The sequence below is a fragment of the Chelonoidis abingdonii genome, chromosome 2 (assembly GCF_003597395.2).
Source record: "Chelonoidis abingdonii isolate Lonesome George chromosome 2, CheloAbing_2.0, whole genome shotgun sequence".
Lineage (NCBI taxonomy): Eukaryota > Metazoa > Chordata > Testudines > Testudinidae > Chelonoidis > Chelonoidis abingdonii.
Genome location: NC_133770.1, coordinates 36,709,080 through 36,734,243, shown reverse-complemented (window position 1 = coordinate 36,734,243; position 25,164 = coordinate 36,709,080). Strand labels below are relative to the sequence as shown.

The 25,164-nt window shown below is 41.8% G+C and overlaps 1 protein-coding gene across 1 annotated transcript in view; it reads left to right on the top strand.

The window, feature by feature from the left end:
* LOC116828172 (myosin-IIIa-like) overlaps positions 1-25,164 on the top strand; it is a 109,006-nt gene that overhangs the window by 26,652 nt on the left and 57,190 nt on the right. Inside the window, exon 2 of the mRNA XM_075063381.1 lies at positions 878-1,012. Coding sequence (XP_074919482.1) covers positions 878-1,012 — 135 coding nt within the window. The remainder of the gene's footprint in view (positions 1-877; positions 1,013-25,164) is intronic.

Here is a 25,164-nt window from a genome sequence, read left to right as displayed (position 1 = left end):
TGCAGTAGCATCCAGGAGCCCTGATCATGGGTTAGAGTGGCATATTGCTAGCCAGTGTAAAAGCAGAGAGCAAAGACTGTTACTCTTTGGAGTAGAATCTAAAGATCGAAGTGTAAGGCAAGAGACAACAGGTAGACACCAATAGAGAGATGGAGGAGCACAAGGAAAGACTGAGACAATATTTGTCAGTGAGATTCAGCAGAGCTGTCTAGTAAATTATTTCATGCAACCTTGATGCTGTCATATTTTAGTAACTTTTCCTTCTAAGCAAATGCCTTGTTTAGCAAAGGCTGCTAATATATTGGGGCTGGACTCACACCTGCTGGCACAGAGAGAGGGAGGTGAATCCAGATTATACCTTCCAGAACCTGGCTCTTAGCCCCAGAGAAGGGATTCACAACTGAAGGGAGGGCAGGTTGTAGGAATACTGTCTGTTGTGCCTCATGGTGGTACCAGACAAGAAAATCTGCAAGTTCTCCCAGGGACTCAATAGCAGTTTTTCTGGAAGTTACAGTCAGTACTGCCCACCCTTGGATTTCTGCCAGCTTCATGCAAAATGTTGTGAGGATGTTGTGACCACCTGGAACTACGGCAGTTTCTTCTCCCCCATAATTCTGTTGGAGTCAAATTGACAGAAGACCGTGTAAGCCAAAGATGACTTTAGTCTTAATTCTGTATGGTTAAATATATTAAATAGGGTATTTTGACTGAACAGAACTAAGTATATGTTTTACAGTGTTGTAAAGGATGCACTAATATTTCATTTGACTTTGTTTTATCTTTAGATAAAGTTTGAATAGACTGCCCACTATGTGTCAATTTTCATATGTCCTTGGGTTTGCTGACTGCTATTTATTTTTGTGATATGTGGCACTAGGATATTGATGAAGAAATTGAAGCCGAGTACAACATTTTGAAAGCTCTCTCTGATCATCCCAACGTAGTCAAGTTCTATGGAATGTACTACAAGAAAGATGTGAAGAATGGAGACCAACTTTGGCTGGTTCTTGAGGTAGATAATTTCTAATTATTTAATTTTATTATTTTTTAAAAGCAGTTTTCTTCCTGGCAGCATTCTTACTTCACTTGCAAACCCATCATATCAAACACAACACATTTGTTTGACATTTTTCTCCAGTATAGCTGCTCAGTCCATAAATGCTGTTACTAGCCCCTCCTGTGTTCTCAAATCATTCTTTGATTTTTCTCTGGCTCCTGAATGCTCATCTCGTATATTTATTCCCTTAATGTTAATGTTATGTCTTTACAGTTAAGTTCTTATTAGCATTTGTACTCTGTTGAATGCTTCTATCTTAATTAGTTTCCAATCTAAACATTTTTTTCCTTTGGTGAAGATTGGCATACAAATCTCTATACAGAGTGATTTGTTTAAACAACAAAGAGTTAGGACTAAGCATGCCAGTAAACCATAGTTAATGTGATGTGCTTTTCACAATATAGTAAAAGTGAATTAAATTTACAGGGTCTGTGTGTATAAAAAGCAAACAAACAAAAAAACTATCCAATTTGCTGTTGATGTCAATAGGAGTTCTCTATGTTGAACAAAGGGAAAATAAGGCCTGTAATTTGCATGCTTTCTTCTTTAATTATGATTAATAAAAACTCAGGCATAAAAAGTACATTTGAAAAATGGCATTAAAATCCACAAGGGCCAGTCCTGCAAGTTCTTCACAGATGGAATACGCATTAACTTTCCTGTGAAAGGATTTGCAGGATTGGGCCTTAGATGCCAGGAATGCAAATGAACACTTATGGCTATGCAAAACATGCTCCATTTATCTTGTTAGGCTCTTGTTGTTCTATGGGCGTTCGGTAACGACGCGTTGAAAAATATATTTCTTTTACCATTTGCTCGCTAAATGACGGAATACAAAATTTCCTCAGTACAAAACCTGACAGGTATTATAGGCTTATTCTGTAAATGAAGAGAAAAAAATTAGTTTGTGGTATTACAATGTATTAATTGAGGGCCAGCGTTTCAAAAAAGCTTCATGTCCATAACGAGAGCCAGATTTTCAGATGTCCTCGGCTCCCATTTACTGGCCAAAAGGACTGGCCAGATTTTCAAAAGGAGTCAGCATATTGCATGTGGAGTATCACTGAAAATCTAGACCCAACTGTGGGTGCTGAGCATTTGAAATGCTGGTCCTGAACTATTTTGAAAACTCTGGTCCCTATAGCATTGCTGTAGAACAATCAAAGTAGGACAGGGTCTATGTAAAGTATTTTAGATCAAGTTAGTAATTTAGCTTTTTTTATTTTCTGTGGAGTTGCTTCTAAATTTTGAAAACTAACTGATGCCTTCGCAGCATTTCATTTTTTTAAACACTTGGCATACATAGGTGTGCACTTTACTTTGCATATTATGGTATACTTTTCTTCTGGACGCATTACTCTCATTGTACATGTGAAAAGCAAGTCACTTGTCACTATACATAGACTAAAATAAATCAAGGAATCTAGTTAATTTGAATGTTTGTGTGTATATTTGTATGGATAGATGGATAGCTATGTATGTTTGGAAATGTAAAATTCAAAGAGCAGATAATTGTACCTGTTGGTTACTGAAACTTTCCTACATTTAATACAAAATGTTTATGGTGAAAAAAATTGTAATATGAAAGAGATGCCTTTGTTGAAATGTTATCTTACTTTTACTCTGTCCATAGCTTTTTATGGCCATTTTACCTTGTTTTTGAGTTTGGCATAGTTACCTTACAAGTTATAAAAATGAAGATACCTTCTGTTTGTTTTAATTATTACTGAGAATATGTCCAGGAGGAAGAAATTTTATGGATTCTTATATGTGGTGTTTAGTCATTCTTCCTTGTCTTTCTGGTCTAATGAACTCTGTGTAGAGCACAGGTGGGCAAATTATGGCTCGCGGGCCACATCTGGCCTGTCAAATAATTTAATCTGGTCCTCAGCTTCTGCCAGGGAGTGAGGTCAGGGGTTTGCCCCACTCCAGTGCTCCAGCCAGGGAGTGGGGTCAGGGGCTTGCCCCGATCAGTGTGGCTCCCCGGAAGCAGCCAGCATGACCCCCCCTCCGGCTCCTACGTAGTACATTGAGGCATGGCCAGAAGGCTCTGCGCACTGCCCCGTTTGCAGTTGCTGCCCCTGCAGTTCCCATTGGCCATGGTTCCTCGCCAATGGGAGCTGCAGGGGTGGCGCCGGCGAATGGGACAGCGTACAGAACTTTCTGGACGCACCTCAGAGCTGGAGGTGGGACTTGCTTCTGGGAGCTGGTTGTGGTAAGCATCGCCCAGAACCTGCACCCCTGAGCTCCTCTGGCACCCCAACTTCCTGCCACAGCCCTGGTCCCCCTCCTACCATCCGAACCCCTCGATCCAAGCCCAGAGCCCTCTCAGCCCCAGCTCCACTCCAGAGCCTGCACTCCAACAGCCTGCCACATCCCTGATCCCCCTCTCGCCCTCTAAAACCACTGGTCCCAGCCCGGAGCACCCTCCTGCACCCCAAACCGGTCATCCCCAGCCGCACCCCAGAGCCCTCATCCCCCTGCACCGCAACCCGGAGCTCCATCCCACACCCTGCACTCCTCATTTCTGGCCCCACCCCAGAGCCTGCACCCCCAGATGGAGCCATCACCCCCTCTCACACTCTTATCCCCAAATTTCGGAGCATTCATGGCCCACCATACAATTTCCATACCCCGATGTGGCCCTCAGGCCAAAAAGTTTGCCCATCCTTGATGTAGAGAACTCTGTTTATATTGGAATGTTCTTCAGGGAAAACTGAGTTGTTCTTTTAGGGTAGAATTTAGGCCTGCTGCTTCCCCCACCTACTGCAAATTCTGTGTTTGTGCTTGCAGCATTTCCCTTCACGTCTAACTTCAGGGAGGGTGTGATGTTGCACTTCATATGTTTTATGGAAATATGCTAATGAGTGAATATAATGTAACTGGAATATGCTTTATGCAGAAGGTCTCTTGTAAGGTATCACTACAAAGCTTATAATCTATTGAGTGTGTTCATCCTAGTTGTATGAGTGTATCATTCTTGTATCTAAAACTAGAAATATGAAGTATTACTCTGAGGTCCTATTGTAATTATGCAAAGTGTGGGCCATTAATGGTGGTTTAGAATTTTGATGGCTCCCATTGACTAGGACAATTGGTTGTAAATGGCTCTGTTTACTTGTAAGCCTTCCTGTGTTCCTGTAAGTGAGGCCAGAAATAATGGAGGCTTGAGGTCTCACAGGACATGTGACCATGTCACCTGGTACTGGAATCCATTTTAAACCTGGTGCTTTTCCATTTAGAAGGGAGGGTGGGGACCCAGAGAGACAAAAGATTCCCACCTTGTGCCAAAGCTATAAAAGGGGGTGTAACAGGACAAAGGGGCTGCCAGCCATGAGAAATCCCCTAGTTACTACCTGAGCTGGAACTAACAAGAACTATACTGGGGAAAGGATTGGGCCCAGACTAAGAATGAGTCTAGTCTGTGAAAAAAGCTTATTGGAACATCTCTGAGGGTGAGAGTTGCCTGTATTCAGTTTCTTAAATCTTTTAGGCTTAGACTTACGTATTTTGTTTTATTTTGCTTGGTAACTTGCTTTGTTCTGTCTGTTATTACTTGACATCACTTAAATCCTACTTTTTAAACTTAATAAAATCACTTTTGTTTATTAATTAACCCAGAGTAAGTGATTAATATCTGGGGGAGCAAAGAGCTGTGCATAGCTCTCTATCAGTGTTATAGAGGGCAAACAATTTATGAGCTTACCCTGTGTAAGCTTTATACAGAATAAAATGGCTTTATTTGGGGTTTGGATCCCACTGGGAGCTGGGTCTGGGTGCTGGAGATAGGTGACTTGCTGAGCAGTTTTTGGTTAAAGTCTGCAGTTTTGAGGGAGTGGTTCAAACCTTGGGTCTGTGTTGCAGGAGGCTAGCATGTCTGGCTCAACAAGTCAGGGTTCTGGAGTCCCACGCTAGCAATGGAAAACAGACTCAGAAGTAATTCCAGCACATCTAGTGACAGCCTAAAGGGAGTCTCTGTGACTGAACCCGTCACAGAGGGGGCTTGTCTCCCATTCCCTCCCCTGAAAAAATCCCGGAGTTCCTTCCCACCATGTAGACTGAGTTACATTTCCACTGCTTTGTCTTTTTAAGATTTGGACTCTGGTAAAAAGGTCAACAACATGCAAATCTGGTGAGCAGGATGTGTGGTTCCAGCAGAGGTCTGATGTTCTTGGAGACACGTCAGCACTGGGCTGGGGGAGCTATGTTTTCCAATTCTTACAGTAATTGTAATGAAATGTTCTTGTTTAAATATCACTCTGTGTGCTCAACTGAGAGTGTAACACCGGGGGAAACTGCTACAGAAGGAACCCTAAATATGGGGAATCAGATATCTAAACTGAAGCTCATGTATTTTCTAAGGTGGATCCAACAGAATCTGTGTAGCTAGGTTGCCACAAAAATGAAGAGGTAAGAATATACATAGAAACGCTTGACCTTGGAGGAATGATTGACCACCATGCCGCTGCTTGACATAGCCACAAAAGTCCAGACGCTCTACGACTTACACGATTATTCTGTTCCAGAAAGCCTTGTGTAACCCGAATTTTACGTAAGTTGGAAACGTATACTGTGCAAACATTAAAAACAAACAATTACAACATTTTCTGCTCTAAATCAATCTTCTTTTGCTTATGAACTGGTCCTGCACTCTTGCTATCACGTGGTCGCTTTCCAGGCATGATTTGAATGAAATAATAGGGTGAAATCACAGAAATAGAGTATCACTGAAATAATAAGAGACTGAGAGGCTGTGAGAGCACAAAGCCTTCCCTTGTAGGAGATGCTACTGCAGTATTCCTCCGCACACCAAACTACAGTACAGTACTTTATGTTTCCATATGCTATGCAATATTTTACGCAACTCAAACATTTTATTTATGCCTTATGGAACTTTTTGTGTAAGGGCGAATTTGCGTACGTGGGATCTCGTGTAACCCGGGGAGCATCTATACGAGAAATTATAATTTTGTCTATATTGCACTTCTGTCATTTTAGTTTTCCTTAGCACTAGGACATGAAGGTGGTGTTCAGATCTGAATCAGTTTAATGTTGAGGACTGAAGTTAAGGTTCAAGGACAAAACCCAGCTAGTTTATAAATGTAGATTAGAAAGTGCTAGACTTGGTAGGTGTTTTCATGAGATTTCAGCCCCATAGAGTAGAAATATCACAAAATCATCTGATCTCCCAATATTTCAACTATTTTGAATGGTGAAAATCTCATGATCTCAGCTGTCATCTTGGGCTGGAATATCAAAAAGAATGGCTGTTCTTGGATGACTTTGGCCATATCTGAACCTTAAGCGGAAAACAGGCCCCTAGTGAAACTGAGCTCCCTGACATTCAAAGGGATGAAGGTTGGAGGTTCAGTTTTGGGGCATCTCTAGTTTTAATGAGATCTGACACCTTCAGTTCATTATTTGTTTACTGTGAGCATTTAGCTGAAAGGGGATGCATGAAGTAACATCCAGGATGTTAACGATCTGTGCTGACGATATTGTTCTCTGAGCTGAAATCATTAAAGCAGATGAGCACTAAGAAATACTTGGCTACAACTATAATGGAGTTGGGGAGCCTGGTAACAACATATATATTCCCTGACTTGGCTACAGCACAGCTGGAAGTTGAATTTAGATGGCATCTATAATTAGGTTGACTCAGCCAGCACTGAGGCTGAGATTTTGATTTTTAAAACTGCCTAGAGATTTGGAGGCCCACGTCCCATTACAATTAATGGGATGTGGGCTTCCAGATCCTCTTGGTTGCTTTGAAAGTGTCAGCCTAAACTTCTAATTGTGTCATAACCAAATTTGCGCAACATAGGAATTGACCTACTGAATCCGACCAAAAGTGCATCTTGTCCAGTTTCCTGTCTCAGCAGTGGCCAGAACCAGATGTTTCAGAGGAAGAGTCAAGAAACTGCAGAATGAACAACTTTGAAATAACCTGCCCAGAGGGGAAGTTTCTTCCTTTACCCCCTTGGTTAGTGACTGGCGTAGGCCCAGAAGCATGAGGGCATGTCCACTTCATCAACTATTTTTTCTATTAAAGTGAAATTTCTGATCTTCAGTCATGTTTGGTTTCCATTCATATTCATTGAATCTCCCTCCCTCCTTCCCAAGGATGGCATGCGGAATAGTTAGTTGATTTTCATAAAGCGCTTTGAAGATGTAGAGTGCTATATAAGTGTTTACATATCAGAAACAAGCCTCTGCAAGAATGGGGAATTGTGACATTATTGACATGAACTGTGACCGTATAGATCATTGTTGCAACCAGGGTCCTATGGTTGAACCAGGTCTTGTATAGAGGAGGTCAAGTGGGGTGTCTATGGAAAAGTTGTAGTTTGCTGGTTATGATTATGCTGTCTGTATGTGTGTATCATTTTTGTATTTGAAGTTATGAATATTGGCTATGTACTTGTATCTCGATGTGTTTGATTCTAAGTAGCCTCAGTGAAGCATTTGGTCAGCTTCTTGAGAAAGGACTATTTTCAGTAAGTGCCCAATCAAGAAACACTTAACTGACAATGGACTTTGGGAGACGCTAATCCACATCTGAGCTTTCCTGGAAGTCTTCAAACTAACATGTAAAGTGAACAATGGCGTTGGCCTGCAAAAAGCTGAATCATTCATAGACATGTGACTTGCCCAGGTGGCTACAAACTCCATCTTGTTGCTGTGATTTTGCACAGAAGAACAAAGGGGTTTCCGCCCACAAGAGAGAGAACATAAAAGGCCCTGGAAGCCTCTCCATTTTGTCTTCAGCTGGCTCAAGAGATGGCCTCTCCACCCCAAAGAGATGCTTGAAAGAAACTGGGGTAACCCTTGGGGTTTAGAGAGCATGGCCCCTTTAAATCTTTTTCCTAAGAGGGGAGGGGGAGCAGTGAGAGAAAGGAGGGAAACTCCAGGTGGGGTTCTGGAGTGGGAGAGAGAAAGAAGGGCTGCAGCAAGCAGGCCCTCCAAAGGTGAAGCAGCAGAGAACCTGCCTGAAGCCTGGGAAGGACAGGGTGGCTGAGCGAGGGCACTCCAAGACAGGAGCCAGGAGGAGCACTGTGCCAGGGGAGAATTGCTGGAGAAGAACAGGCTGGAGCTGGATCCAGTATCACGGCTGCCCAGAGCTGCATGGCGCTGTGAGTACTGGGGCTTGTGACTGTGCATTGGGAATAAGGAGGGAGGCTGCTAGCTAGTTAAGTGGGGAGGTGGTTGCTCTGTGTGGCTTTGCAGAGAGCAGCAGAAGAGGGCACCGGAGGGGTTTGTTGGGAAAAGTTTACTGGCGCCGAAGACAACCAGGAGCACCCAAGACTCAGCCCTGTACTGGAACTTTGCTCAGGCCTCCTGAACTCTGTGTGCAAACACATTGCTCAGTGTCTGTCCTTCCAGACTGTGCTACCACTGGGCCTGTGAGGCCTTGATTTGAATGCAACCCTGTTTTACTGCTCCCTCTATATTTCCTCTTCTTGTTTTTCTCCTCTCATCACTCTGTAAATAAATATTTCCATTTCTTATATCCATTATGCTTTTCTAGTGTGTGTGTGTGTGTTCACTCTGGGGGGTTTGGAACAGGTGCCCCTGTGGTGGAAGGTACTTTCCCTGCTGCATTCTTGTACGCACCTTCTCTTGGCCAGAGGTGCCTGCAGAGCAGACTCATCTTGGCCACGAGGGCGCTAAAGTTACACTGGAACAAAGGACAGTAACGACGGAGTGTGAGTGATAGCTGGACCCAGACTAGGAAAGAGTCCAGTCTGTGGAAGAAGCTTATTGGAACATCTCTGGGGGTGAGATTTCTTCTGTAATCAGTTGCCTAATGTATTAGGCTTAGCTTGCTTGTTTTTGTTTTCTTTTGCTTGGTAACTTACTTTGTTCTGTCTGTTATTACTTGGAACTACTTAAATCCTACTTTTTATACTTAATAAAATCACTTTTTGCTTATTAATTAACCCAGAGTAAATACCTGGGGGAGCAAACAGCTGGGCATAGCTTTCTATCAGTGTTATAGAGGGTGGAGAGTTTATGAGTTTATCCCGTATTAACTTTATACAGAGTAAAACGGATTCATTTGCGGTTTGGATCCCATTGGGAGCTGGGTGTTTGGGTGCTAGAGACAGGAGCATCTGCTAAGCCGTTTTCAGTTAAGTCTGCAGCTTTGGGGTATGTGGTTCAGACCTGGGTCTGTGTTTGCAGCAGGCTTGCCTGTCTGGCTCAATGAGACAGGGTTCTGAAATCCAAAGCTGGCAGGGAAAATGGGTTCAGAGGTAGTCTCAGCACATCAGGTGGCAGTCCCAAGGTGGTTTCTGTGACCGAACCTGTCACAGGAATATTATTCATTAAAATTAGTTCCCTTTTAAAAAACAAAACAGGTTGTCTTGTTGATATAATGAAGCAGCAAGACACGTGCAATTAATCGTGCCCTCTTCAGTGCTGATGTAATTCATTAGAAGCTGTCTAGAAGGTATTGGATGATGGTACAATATAAAAAATATATATTTGACCCAGAAAAATGTATCAAAGTGAACACATTTGTTGAAACAAAGTTCAGTGACCCTTTCCGTTTCCCTTTTCTTAGTGTGTTATGCTGTGTACATTTGTGGCATATCTGACAGTATTTGCAGGATACATATGAAATTATTGCCTAGCATTCCTCTCAAACTGCTAACACTCCAAATCTGAGCACACTGTAAGATAAAGATTAAAAAATATAAGAGCTAAAGGAAAACTAATAGTGCAGGAAGCTGTAAGCAATGTGTGATTCATTTATATAGTATAAATAACTTTTTTTTGTAATTTCAGTTTCCCAATTTGGCATTTCTGATGGAAATAGTCAATAGCGGTGAACATGATGTAACGGTAACTGGTCTGTGCAGAATAAAAGTAAACTAGAACCTAAACTCAGTAATATCCTTCTTTGGCCTAATCCTGAGAGGTGCTGAATACCTGCATTGGCACCAGTGGGAATTGTGCCTGCTCAGTATATCTAATAGTCAAACTCATGATGAGGGACGGTACTTGAGAGGATTCTGCCAAGCTTACTAAGCTTTGTCGTTTGTATTTGGAGATGCCCGCAGAAGAAATCTGCCTGTTCATTTGTTAAAAATCTATTATACCTGCAATGAACAGGCTGAGCAGCCTCATGTCAGCAGAGGTTAGTGTGATGAATTTGCTAAGGGGAAATCTGCTGCAGCTCTTTCCCTCCTGTTTGAGAGGGTGATGGTTGCTAGGAGAGGAAGGTTATGAGGCAATTAGAAAGCAGTCAGTGAGGGATGGATCACAGAGGCAGGTTATCTGAGGAGCCAGAGGACGGGCATAGTGGTTGAAGGCAGTCAGGGAGCACTGCTTGGGACACACCAGGTGCTAGAGCAGGAGTGGGCAAGCTTTTTGGCCTGAGGGCCATATCTGGGTGGGGAAATTGTATGCAGGGCCATGAATGTAGGGCTGGGGTAGGGGGTTGGGGTGTGGGAGGGGGTGCGGGATGCAGAAAGGGGCTCAGGGCAGGGGGTTAGGGTGCAGGGCCAATGGGAACTGCGAGGGGTGGTGCCCGCAGGCAAGGGCAGTACATGGAGTCCTCTGAGCCCCCTCCCCCAGGGGTTGCAGGGATGTGGTGCCAGCCACTTCCGGGAGCAGCGTGGGGCTGTGCCATGGGGCTGGCAATTCCAAGGGCCAGACTGAAAGCCCTGATGGGCCGGATCCGGCCCGTGGGCTGTAATTTGCCCTCCCCTGTGCTGGAGCCTTAGGCCCCAGCAGCTGAAGCATCTCCTGTGCTTGCCAGCCTTGCCTGCCCCTAGAGACACCTGGAGATTACAGAACTGTTTTAGCTACTGTCCTGCTACAGCTACTTTATTAGATTAACAGATTGGATGGCACATATTTTAATAATTTGGGAATGTTGGTAAAAATTTTGAAAAACACCCAAGTCTCATTTTCAAAACTGATGTGGACACTTAGGAGCCTGAATCTCATTGGGAGTCAGTGTAATCAAGGATCCTAAGTGCCTACATCACCTTTGCAAGTGATACTTAAGTTCCTAAATCATGTAAGGACTCCTGAAAATTTTACCCCATCATCAATATATTTTCAGTGTTTAGGAAATATGGGACTGACTGTTTTTAATGACAGATGTTTCGACTATGAAAATAAGTAGAGTTGGTTGAAAAGATCACAGCCAAATAGCTTTCCATCAGAAAATGCTGTTTTGTCAAAATCAAAATGTTTTGCAGAAGCATGTCAATTTTGGCAACATGTTTGATGGAAAAGTGTTTACATGAATTGTTAAAATGACTTTATTATTTTGATAATGCTGAAATGTCACATTTGGACTTGATCAATTAATTTCATTTTGTTTTACTTTATTATAACATTAATTTTAACATTCTATGTATTCAACACTGTAAAATATTTAATATTGTTTCAATAATGTTGAAATTATATATATATTTTGCTGTTCCTGGATTAAAACAGGAATTTTAACTTTACTTTTCATTCTGATTCAGAATGAAAACAAATTTCAAAATGTTAGAATTTCCCATGGAACAGAAGTTCCAGTTTCTGACCAACTCCAGCTTGTTCATTACCTTTACTATTTCAGATGTTGTCTGAATTGATAGCACTGACAAGCTAGCTAAGCATAGTCTCGATGAGTGCTATTCACTGTAACTCTGCCAATGCACCTTTGTTCTGATTTTCAAACCTTTTCTGTTCCAGTATTGTATTCTTGAGCAGAGATCATCAGTCGTACAAGAGCATAGAGCAGTTTGTGATTTGAGCCTACCTCTCTGAAGAGTAACTTCATTGACTTTTGCACCACCTACCCCTCTAATGTTGAAAAAGTATATTTATATGTAAGACTTATCTTTCTAGTTCTACAGTACTTCAGTCAAATTAGTGTGCTTTGAATTCTTCCTTCAGATTGTCTCTGGAAGTTAATTAAAAATGCTAACCTCACACTGATAATTCCAAAGAATTATGGAAGAATTATCATGAAGGATTATTGTGATCCACTTGGCAGCAAAGTTTGCTTATTTAAAACTTGCCTGGAGTGATGCTATGCTATATGATTTGACTTTGATATTTAACAGTTAACATCAAGGGCATTCATTTAATTCATGCTGATCCCACAGAATAAATTAAAAATGTACAAATATTTAAATTCATTTTACGTCCTTGGTGGGCCTGTCTTTATAAAGCAAGCTTTTTTTTAAAAGTGGAAAATAGAAGTTCCTAGGAGTTAAATATAGACTAAGGGCTTGTCTAAACACTAAACTTGTACTGCTTTAGCTATACCGGTACAGCGTGTACTGGCATAGTACAAGCCCCCTGTTCTGGATACAGTTTTATCAGAGTGAAAATGCTTTGTACTAGTATAGCTGTTCTTGTATAAGGAGAGGAGTAAAGCCTCACCAATATAAGGCACCATTGTATCACTATAATTGAATCCACACTAGGCTCCCCAGAATGGTTAAAAAAAAAATCGGACCCCTAATCAAAATACTTACAACAGTGCAAAAACTGTGTGCAGATCAGGTCTAACAGAGACTACTGAGTCATGGCTGATTAATGCAAAATGTAGCAAATTGCAAGAGCTTTTTGGCTTCATATTCATTCATAGATTCCAAAGTTAGAAGCGGCCATGATGATTATCCAGTCTGGCCTCCTGCATAATACAGGCTAGATCTGAGTACAATTTCTATTTAAAGTCCACTGTCTGGACTAGAGCATATCTTTTAAAAAAAAATTCAAACTTGATTTTAAAAATTCCAGTGATGGAGAATCGCCCACAACTTTTGGTATTTGCCACCTTATTTCTAGTCTTAATTTGACTAGCTTCAACTTCCAGCCATTGGTTCTTGTTATACCTTTGTCTGCTAGACTGAAGGGCCCTCTTTTACCAAATTTCTGTTCTCCATGTAGGTACTTACGGAGACTGTCTGCACATGGATAAAAGCCCTGTGGCACAGCTATGGCTGACCCAGGGTAGCTGACTCAGGCTGTGGGGCTAAACATTGCTATGTAGGCTTTGGGGCTTGGGCTGAAGCCTGAGCTCTGGGACCCTCCACTCTTGCATGGTGCCAGAGCTTGGACTTCAGCCTGAGTGTGAATGTCTACACAGCAATTTTTCAGTCGCAGAGCCTGAGACAAACTCAGCTGACCCAGGCCAGCCATGTATTTTTTTATTCCTGTGTAGACACACCCATAGACTGTAATCAAGTTATCCCTTAACCTTCTCTTCGATAAGCTTAGTAAGTTGAATTCCTTGAGCCTTTCATTATAAAGCATGTTTTCCCCTCTTTTTATCATTCTTGTGCCTCTCTTCATTTTTTCAACATCCTTCTTAAATTGTAGAAACCAGAACCAGAAACAGTATTTCAGTAGTGGTCACACAAGTGCCCAGTACAAAGATTATATAAGCTTCCTACTCCTGATAGTCCCCTTTTATATATCCAAGGATCTATATATTGCTAATATATTAGCAATTCAAAAATGTTCCAGTATTCCATATGAACAGCTGGCTGCCTGTATACTTTAGAGCAGCGTTTCTCAAACTGGGGTCTATGAGGGTACTCCAGGGGGTCCGTGGGCCCTGCTGATCAACTGCTCCTCCCCCTGCCCCTCCCAACTCCTTACCCTCCCCTCCCAGCACCTCCTGCATGCCAGGGAACAGCTGTTCAGCAGTGTGCAGGAGGTGCTGGGAGGGAGGGGGAGGAGTGGAGATGGGGCACGCTCGTGGGAGGGGGCAGAAAGAAGTGGGGAAGAGGAGGGGCAGAGGTGGATCGGGGTCAGGAAGGGGTGGGGCCAGGGTAAGGCCTTAGGGGAAGGGATGGAGTGGGGTCGGGTCTTAGGGCTGAGCAGAGGGTTTGGGGGGTCTGTGAAAAATTTGAAATCAAAATGGGGGTCCTCGGCTTGCTAAAGTTTGAGAACTGTTGATTTAGAGCATCAGTATTCTGTATTCTGACTTAGAAACTGCTCATCCATACCCTCTTTGTGGCTGCTGAGGGTGCCATACACAGAGAAGGCACAGCTACGCTCAAGATGGTCTTAGCTGTTTCCTAGAAATGGTAAATCTGCACCAGTACAAGCAATGCTGTAAATACTAAAGCTACATGATGGATGGCATTTTGCCCAGTGTATCATGAGAACCAACTCGGAGCTTAGTGGTTAAAAATCTCCTAAATTCTGTATACATCAAGGCATTCGCTGTTGTTAGCAGCCACAAAGCTGCACTACTGCTAGAAAATGAGTACAATATTTTCTAGGCTAGACAAGGCCAGAGGGAATGACTGCGGAACAATGACACGCAGTAAAGTCACACTAAGGGCTTTCTAATTGTGTCACAGAATCGTTCACTCGCTGCCTATCCTTTGACTCCCACACTGCTGCGTGACAAAGGCACAGTATATATAGGATGAGAGACCTCTGTGCTGTTGGACAGAATGCACATATTCCATGATCAGTGTTCAGCAAATAATCCAGATCACTTCCAAATCTTGCAATCCTAATAAGCTTGAATATGATCAAAACAAAGTGGAGCCTTAGAATTCATCAAATATTTACAATTCCCCCCCCCCCCAGTATTCAAACAACCCTTTAAATGAACCACAACATTATTTACATGTGCATCAGACAAAGAAAGGTACATGTCTGATTAAAATATGACTTTTTGGTGGCTAATAGTTTAGAATCATTCACTGACCTACTTTACATAGAAAGGTTTTGGGTCACATTGCATTTTGAGTTTTCATGCATAATTTCATTTAATGGTAAAAGTCACTGAACTGTATTTTTGTAAAACTCTACAGAACATTTTTTTATAATCCACTATTTAAGCATAATTACACATTTTAAAAGACCTCACTCTTGGGGATGGTGGAAATGCAGGTCTAATTGCTGGATTACATTGGGTTTTTTGTTCACAGTTAAGAGTCGAGACACTGATAGTACAATTCCAGCCTGGAATGTAGTTTGCTGTGAAGGGAGAGACTAACCATTTTCCACACTAAACAAAGTGCAGTAATGATCCTTTTATAAGAGAGATTGTAGAAGACACCAGTTTGACATGGTGCAGATGGCTACAGGTTTTGCATGGCTTGGAAGGGAGTGCAATCTACAGCCCCTACAGCCCCAACTCCTCTCAGAGGGATTAGTGTCAGTAAAGCTGTAAGAGTCTCCTTGTGGAGTTTCCCTGCCTCCTGGCCCCTTCTTGTGGATCTGCCCCAGGGTGTGAGGCGGGTGTGGTAATCTGGATCTATGTAACTAAAACTTTAGGATGAAACTCAGGCCCCATTGAAGTTGATAAGAGTTTTGCTATTGACTTCAGCTAAGGATTTCACCCTTATCAGTATCAATTGAAACTATGGAAATTTGAAATAGGAGGAGGTTGTTGTGGTGTGAAGGGATCACCTTTTAAAGCAGGTTATAAGACTATGGAGGCAAGATCTAATCCCTGTAACCCAAACCCCATCATTTAAAATGACCAGCTGGAAAGCATGGCAGGAGGAAGAGTGAGCAGGATGAGTGCAGTGGTGCTGGAATTAGGGGTGCTGTCACAGCCCCTGGCTTGAAGTAGTAATAACAAACACCAACTACATGGTTTCCATCAGCAGCATGCCTACCAAAAAAATTGTCCCAGCACCCCTTTATGAGTGACATGGAGACTGCAATGAAGGACATTGCTGCTGGCATTGGAGTAATGCACATGAAAAGAGGGAACCCTACAGGCTTTGAGGGCCATCCCAATTACGTTTGCAAAAAAAAATCAGGTGTGTCTCCTTGTTTAGTAAACCTGCATAAGAACCACTCCCATCCTTGCTGTGTTTCTGAAGGGTAGGAGAGCATGGTGCAGGTTTCCTTTCCCCCCTACACAAGCTGCGACAGCCCTCCTAAGTGCACCTTTCTCACCTGCCGCCAGGTTCTCTCCCATCTTCCACCTCTGTGCAGCCCATGTACCATGTTATTTTGCTTCAAAAATGTCTTCCTTGTGGCCCTTTCAGCTTGTCTGCCATAGGGATAGCTAGCAAGCATAGGCAGGAGACTAGATGGGGGCAGGGCACGAGGCTGTATCTATTGCTATGACAACCCAGGCTGGAAGGAAATTGTGTCCTCAAAATGCTGAACCCTCTGACCTATACCTCCCTATCAGGCTAATCAATGTAAAGCTGGAAAAACAAAAGCATACCCATTCCAAATCCCCAGCTCCCGGTATCTCTTTCACACGCTTTCCTAGAGTCCTGAGAACAGCTAGAAACACTAGTTTATGGGCTCTTCTAGGCTTTCAAAAGAAAACTTCTATAACTGCTTTGAAGTGACAAGCCTATTTCAGAGAAACTAAAGAGTTTAATGTTATATAAAAGGAAGTAATTTATGTAATAGATGTTCTATTTGTATGAGCTGCAATTTGTTATATTTTTTCATACATACAATATATTCTGTATACAGCATTTACTGTTTAAATTATTACGTTTCCATCTTTATGGAAATAAGAGACAAATATGAGGAAGAAGACGAACCAAAAGATTTGAAGTGAAACCGGTCTATAAAATGTGATAAAGCACTGTAGAGTTTTTAAAGCAGATATGTGAATGGTCACAAGATTGGAGTCTGTTATAGAACAATTATTTTTCAGAAGTTCAGTGCTGAGGAAAATAAATACTGACTTTCCTTTGGGTGTATGCTCTGCTTAGGCTACATAATATTCTCTCTTTCAAAATGCCATGTATGAAAGATAAATGGCCAAGTCCATAATTGACTTTATCCTACCCTTCAACATGAAGTATTTTTTCTTTAGCTATAATTGCTCCTTTCAAACCAACACTTCATACTTTGATCCATTACAGTTCTGAATCAGACTTGATTTATCCATTTTTAATAATGTGCCCTTTTTTGCTTCCCAATTAGAGTAATTTTCTCCTCTGAGTTATACCTTATTTTTCTAAGATCAAAGATTTTTGTTTTGGCTAAAAGTAGCTTTCAGCATTTCAAAGTTCAGTAAATACTAGGGCTGTCAATTAATCACAGTTAACTCACGTGATTAACTTAAAAAAATTAATCGCAATTTAAAAAATTAATCAAAATTAATCACACTTAATACATTTCAATTGATATTGTATTGTATTAAATATTTTGGATGCTTTTCTACATTCTCAAATGTATCGATTTCAGTTGCAACACAGAATACAAAGTATACAGTGCTCACTTTATATTATTTTTATTACAAATATTTGCACTATAAAAATGATAAAAGAAATAGTATTTTTCAATTCACCTCATACAAGTACTGCAGTGCAATCTCTTTATCATGAAAGTGCAAGTTACAAATAAAGGTTTTTTGTTACATAACTGCACTCAGAAACAAAACAATATAGCTGGCTTTGCAAGATATGTACATGCCAGATGCACTAATATTTATATGTCCTTGATGCTTCAACCACCATTCCAGAGGACATGCATCCATGTTGATCATGGGTTCTGCTCAATAAAGATCCAAAGCCATGCAGACTGACGCATGTTCATTTCCATCATCTGAATCTGATGCCACCAGCAGAAGGTTGATTTTTGTTTTTGGTGGTTTGGGTTCTGTAGTTTCTGCACTAGAGTGCTGCACTTTTAAGACTTCTGAAAGCATGCTCCACACCTCATCCCTCTTAGATTTTGGGAGGTGCTTCAGATTCTTAAATCTTGGGCCCAGTGCCGTAGCTATCTTTAGAAATTTCACATTGGTATCTTCTTTGCGTTTTGTGACATTTGCAGTGAAAATATTCTTAAAACGAACAACATGTCCTGGGTCATCATCCAAAACTTCTGTAACGTGAAATATATGGCAGAATGTGGGTAAAATAGAGCAGGAGACATACAATTCTTCCCCAAGGAGTTCATCACAAATTTAATTAATGCCTTATTTTTTAATGTGCGTCATCAGCATGGAAGCATGTCCTCTGGAATGATGGTTGAAGCATGAAGGGACAGAGGAGTCTGTAGCGCATCTGGCACGTAAATATCTTGCAAAGCCAGCTACAACAGTGCCATGCAAATGCCTGTCCTCTCTTTCAGGTGACATTGTACATAAGAAGCCGGCAACATTATCTTCTGCAAATATAAACAAATTTGTTTGTGTAAGCGATTGGCTGAACAAGAATTAGGACTGATTAGACTTGTAAGCTCTACAGTTTTACATTGTTTTATTTTTTAATGCAAGTTTTTTGTACATAATTCTACATTTGTAAGTTCAACTTTCTTGATACGGAGATTACAGTACAGTACTTGTATGAGGTGAATTGAAAAATACTATTTCTTTTGTTTATTACAGTGCAAATACTTGTAATAAAAATAAATATAAAGTGAGTACTGTACACTTTTGTATTCTGTGTTGTAATTGAAATAAATATATTTGAAAATGTAGAAAACATCCAAAATATTGAAATAAATGATATTCTATTATTAACAGCTTGATTAATCACTTTTAATATTTTTTATCAGGCCATTACTCATGAATAGTGTTTTTAATCACTTGACAGCCCTAGTAAATACTCATCATTTCTTCTGCAACGTGATATTTGAAATTGCAGTGTGGCTTGCACAGTCCACATCTCTTAGGCAGCTATACAACATTATTGCCTACTTTACTTAAGACTTTCCTGTGCATATAAGTTAGATCCAATAGACCTCTAACATTGTTCTTTTAATCAAGAAGTAAAGCAAACGGCAGGGAAATATTAAATATTAATGTTCAGTATGTACAAGTTAAATCTGAGTACTGTAGCCACAACATTCTCAGGGCTCGTGTAGATGAACAGTTAGTGCACGGTAAATTGGGTTGTAAACCTACAGCACACTGCCTGTGGAGCCTGCTACTGTGTTCCCTAGTCCTCATTGACCTACTCCTATTTCAAAGTGGAATAGAACAAAGTGCACTCGGGACCTTTTAGTGCGTGGTAGCTGGGTCCACATGGATAGTTAGTGCACAGCACACTAGTGCACTGTAGATTTACACTCCAGCTTGCCATGCACTAACTGTTCGTCTAGAGAAGCCCTAAATTATAGTATCTTGATACTATTTTATATATTTTAACATTGGGGTATCTGAATATGGTGAGATTCCCATTGTCTAAAAATCCATCCAACATTAGTGCAATCAGAGTCTTAGCACAACAAGAAAAGAAGGATAGTGGAGAAATTATGGCACTAGCCTGGGACTTGGGAGATCTAGGTTTAGTTCCCTGCACTGTTGCAGACTCCCTGTGACCTTGGGAAAGTCACCAAGCTGCTCTGTGCCTCAGTTCCCCATCTGTAAAATGGGGATAATAGCACTGCCCTAAGGATAAATACATTAAAGATAGTGAGGTGCTCAGATACTATGGTGATGGGGGCCATATAAATACCTACGATAGATAGCAGCACATTTCTCCCCTAGAGCTGGTGACACATGGCACCACCCACCATAAGAACACTTTGTTTCAATTCCCATTTTCCCAGCCTCACTCTCAAACCGCACCCACTTGCAACCCAGCCTTTGTGGAAGAGAAGCCTATCACATTTTAACTTACAATGAATTATGGTAAATTAGTCTTCATACTAGGGATGTGGACATAAATTGCAACTGAGATATCCAAGACATTGACATATTAACTTTTTCCCTCCTAAGGATGTTGGAATGACACTGCACGGAAAAAGAGCCCTTGAAAAGTTCTCAATGGGTAGACAATAGATAGAGCTAATACCGTTATGGATAGGCAATAAAAACTAGAAGAGGGCGCAAAATTACTGCTGGCTGCCATGTTGGCTTACTAGAGAGACAAAGTGAGTGAAAGCAGGGGCAGCTCCAGGCCCCAGCACGCCAAGCGCATGCTTGAGGCAGCAAGCTGTGGGGGGCACTCTGCCGGCGCCGCGAGGGTGGCAGGCAGGCTGCCTTCGGCAGCTTGCCTGCCGTGCTTGGGGCGGCAAAATGCCTAGAGCCGCCCCTGAGTGAAAGAATATCTTTTATTGGTCCAACTTCAAATTGTGTCATCCACCTTGTCTCTCTAACATCCTGGGACTGACATGGCTACAACTGCACAAGTTCTCTTACTGCATTTTGTGTGTATTCTAGCCAGCTGATCCAATGCCCAGGAAAGTCAAGTCATTGACTTCATTTAGCTTCGGATCATGCTCTAACAAACAAATTTGTTAAATGTTGTAAAGGCAACCTTAATTCTGACGTTGCCTAACTTTTCAGTGCTTGACTTTGAAATGTTAAAGTTCCTTTGATATTGCTTTTTGTATGTAAAAAAGTGCAGAATTTCTCTAACTCTTGAATTTTTGTAAGTTTCGTTTCACATTTATGCATAAAGCTCTGGCCTAAATGCTGTTCCTGACCTTTTAATAATGCTAGCTCTGGTTCTATAAAATTACCCTTCAATTTAGTTTGATTAAGGATAATTAAGGTAGTAGTATACTGCAGCTGTGTTGCAAAGCTATAGTTAAAGCTCTTTTAGACTTTCTACTATAAATACCGTTCCATGGGCAGCGTTAGAGCTTGATGGTTTTTAATTGCACTAGTCCAAATCAGAGTATACAATTTGTTAATCTGGTAACCTGGACACACATTTATTTTCTTGTGGGGGAAGATGCAGTCACTGCTTAGTTGTTGACTTTCCGTGGTTTTAGACATTTTTATAAAAACAACGAGGAGTACTTAATGGCACCTTGGAGACGTCTGATTTGTGTCCATTTATTCTTTTGTGTAGAGACTGTCCGGTTTGGCCAATATACCTGGCAGAAGGATATTGCTGGCACATGATGGCATATATCACATTGGTAGATGTGCAGGTGAACGAGCACCATCATAGGACCTAACCACATCAGCCACACCGTCAGGGGCTCATTCACCTGCACATCTGCCAATGTGATATATGCCATCATGTGCCAGCAATGCCCCTCTGCCATGTATATTGGTCAAACCGGACAGTCTCTGTGCAAAAGAATAAATAGACACAAATCAGACGTCAAGAATTATAATATTCAAAAACCAGTCAGACAACACTTCAACCTCCTTGAACACTCAATAACAGATTTAAAAGTGGCAATTCTTCAACAAAAAAACCTTCTAAAACAGACTCCAGTGAGAAACTGCAGAACTGGAATTAATTTGCAAACTGGACACCATCAAATTAGGCCTGAATAAAGACTGGGAGTGGATGGGTCACTACAAAAACTAATTTCCCCCTACTGTTACTCACACCTTCTTGTCAACTGTTTGAAATGGAACACCCTGATTACATTGCCCTCATTACCACTACAAAAGTGATTTTTCCTCCCTTGGTATTCTACTGTTGAGAATAGTCCACTTCCACTTTAATTGAATTGTTTCGTTAGCACTGACCCTCTCACTTGGTAAGGCAACTCCCATCTTTTCATGTACTGTGTGTATACCTGTCTACTGTAGTTTCCGCTCTATGCATCTGATGAAGTGGGTTTTAGCACACGAAAGCTTATGCTCAAATACATTTATTAGTCTCTAAGGTGCCACAAGCACGCTTCGTTGTTTTTGCTGATGAAGACTAACACGGCTACCACTCTGAGACATTTTTATGTAACTTTTTCACGCTTGTGGTGAAAATGGAATCTGCTCTGCAGGCAGTTCCAGCCAAGAGAAGGTGCGCGCAGGAACACAGCAGGGAAAGTCCCTTCCACCACAGGGGCACCTGTTCCAAACCCCCTGGAGTGAACACACACACACCGGAATAGTACAATGAATATAGGAAAGGGAAATATTTATTCACAGAGGGCTGAATGAAGAAAAACAACGGGGGAAAGATGAGGGGGCGCAGTAAAACAGAGTTACATTTAACACAAAGGCCCCACCAACCCAGTGGTACCACAGTCTGAAAAGGGCAGACACTGAACAATGTGTTTGGACACAGAGTTCAGGAGTCTTGGGCAAAGTTCCAGTCCAGTGGTGAGTCTTGGGTGCTCCTGGTCGTCATCAACGCCTGTAATCTTTCCCTGACAAATCCTTCTGATGCCCTCTTCTTCTGCTTGCTGCAAAGCCACACAGAGTGACAACCTCCCTGCTTAACTAGCTAACGGTCTCCCTCCTTATTCCCAATGCAAAGTCACAAGCCCCAGTACTTATGGTCCCATATAGCTCTGGGCAGCAGTGATACTTGGTCCAGCTCTGGTTTGTCCTTCTAGGGTGATTCCTCCCTGTCACAGTGCTCATCCTGGCTCCTGTCCTGGGGTGTCCCCATTGGCTGCTTGGTCTCTCCCAGGCTTTGGGCAGGTTCTCAGCTGCTTCACTTGCAGCTCTTCTGTCTGGACCCCCACTCTGTCTCTCTCCCTCTGTCCACACTCTGCAGCATTTCCACATCTTGGAAAAGGCAGCACTTCCTCTCCTCGGGACAAATCTTCTAAGAAAGATTTACCGGAGCTATGCTCTGTAAACCCCGGAGGGGTTATATTTACTAATACACAAATAATACAGATTATGTGATAATGTTGTGTAATTTTTTATCAGAATGAGTTTTTCCTGGGCATATCCAAACTGAGTATTATTACAGCTGTTATTCACATCATCGTTTATTTTGTTTATGCCATGTACATTAAAAGGAAAAACGAATGTATAAATGTAGAGAATTTTTAAAAATTGAATTGGGATTATCTTTCCCCCTTGCCTGTAAAGGCAGGTGTTTTAGTTATTTTTAGTACAACTGTGCAAGATTCAGCAAGAAAGGGAAAAAATTAACACTCTTTCCAACCCCCTAAACATGACTTACAATAGCTTATTTCTACATCATAACGTCATGAGGCTAAGGTTGGATGTCTTGGTCCCTTTCCAAAATGGAAATGAGTGCTAGGTCACATTGCAAAGCTGAGAAATTCCCCTTTCTGAGGTGATAAATATCCCATATCTAGTACTGCAGGGTCACAGGATCTCAGATTTTGAAGCTGTGACATCTTTATGCCTAGAAAAGCTGTTAACGGCCCAAAGCTGAACCTTGCCTGTGCTGGCCTTTTGAGCTGGGTTAATTTCAGAAAAAAATCCACATTTTGGACAGGTGTCAGGGCCTTCAACAGAATCAGTCTCCTAGCAACCCAACAAGCACAGCTGGCCTGCAAGAGGCTAAGTGATTGACTTGACCACTTGATTGGTCAGGGCAGTTGGCTGGCTTTTAAGCCCAGCAGCAGGAGTAGCTCTGTGGCTGCTCAATATGTTCATGTCTGCAGCTGTCATCCTTCCTGTGCCTACTATTCCTCACATTGTTCCAGTCTGGCTACTAGTTCTGTTCCTGCCTTGTTCTCCTGGCTCTTGCTAGTTTCTGCTTTCTCACCTTTCTCCTGGTTCTGGCTTCCTCATCCTGACCATGGTTCCTGATCCCAGCTATGACCCTTGGCTTTGCTATTAGTTCCTGGTTCCAGCTTTGACCCCTGACATCGATTTGGATCTGCTTCCTGGCTCTTGCTCCACCCACTAGGCACGACTGTCTATGGTCCAGTCTCTAATAGAGGGGAAGAAAGGCAGAAATAGCTCTATGGCAGGCTGATTTTTTTTAAAGGCAAATATTTGAAGTTACGTTCAAGGGATGAATAAATTCCAGGGAATGGATTACTGGGCACAAAACAGATAAGGCAGTCAAAAGTGTGTTCTAAGAGTATTTATCTTATAGCTCTGCAATTTATTATGTGGATATCCTTCTGTGTATCTGTTAGATTATAGGTGTATCAATGCCTCTAGCTTTTCTATTCTAAAGTCAGTTTTAGTTGCTTAAAATTTCTTCAATCATTTATCTTTCAGGGTGATAACTGGTTCTTTTGTTCTTAGTCTGGGAGACAATTTTTCCTGAGAATGTTTCAGCACATATAGCTCAGCTGTTTCTGAGAGTGAAATGCATGGGGGGGAAAACTCTTTTTTCCATAAAATAATTTTGAAACTTTTATTTTTGAACAGAACCAGCACTTTGGCAGTAGATTTTAGAAACTTCACTTTTGACAGGAACTTTGGTTCTTAGAAATAGATCCTCAGCTGGTGTAAATTGAAGCTTCTACATTGAAGATCTGATTGTTGATAAATATTGTGTTTGATATCTTTAAAGGTGAGAGCCCTGTTGGCACAGGAGAAAAATAAAGGTCCCTCTGTATAAGTACAGCACTTTGACTTTATGAATGATTTTATTTTAAAGGAAATTAAGATCCAAGGAGTGCTGGGAGAGTGTATGAATACCAGAAAGGTTCTACGTGTACATCTGTAGATTAGTTCTGGTTTGAAGCCAAATGTTGTATAGTTTATTAGCAAGTCTGCTGGATTGGAAATGTGCAATAAATTTAAAACATTTCTGCCGTCTCTCTGCAATGGATTTATACATAGGCCTTGATGCTTTGAAAGAAAGCATCTATAAAATGCTGTTTGTCTCCAAATTTATTTCTAGATGTGGAATCTGCTAATGGTGAAGCTGTAGGTGGAGTAGGTGTCATTTGTAGACTGTTATTTTATGATCATCTGTCTGAACAATAATGTGATGTCATTTATGTTGTATCACTGTTTATAGAAAATGAATTATCTTTGTTACTATCTAAATGTTTAAGTACTGTGACAAAGTTCCTCCTCTACCTTGGTGGGTCCTGTGCTTATTGGCAGAATTGCTCACCTCAGTGATCTTCCCCACAGTCTGGATCAACTCCTCCTGTGTCTGATCAGGAGTTGGGAGGTTACAACAACAGCTGCATGACAGCAACAACTCCCTAGGCTACTTCCCCATGGCCTCCTCCAAACACCTTCTTTATCCTTACCACAGGACCTTCCTCCTGGTGTCTGATAACGCTTGTACTCCTTAATCCTCCAGCAGCACACGCTCTCAACTCCTTGTGCCTCTTGCTCCCAGCTCCTCACACGGACTTCCTCTCCTCTGGCTCCTCCCCGCCTGACTGGAGTGAGCTCCTTTTTAAACCCAGGTGCCCTGATTAGCCTGCCTTGATTGGCTGCAGGTGATCTAATCAGCCTGTCTGCCTTAATTGGTTCTAGCAGGTTCCTGATTACTCTAGTGCAGCCCCTGCTCTGGTCACTCAGGGAACAGAAAACTACTCATCCAGTGACCAGTATATTTGCCCTCTACCAGCCTCCTGTACCCCACTGGTCTGGGTCTGTCACA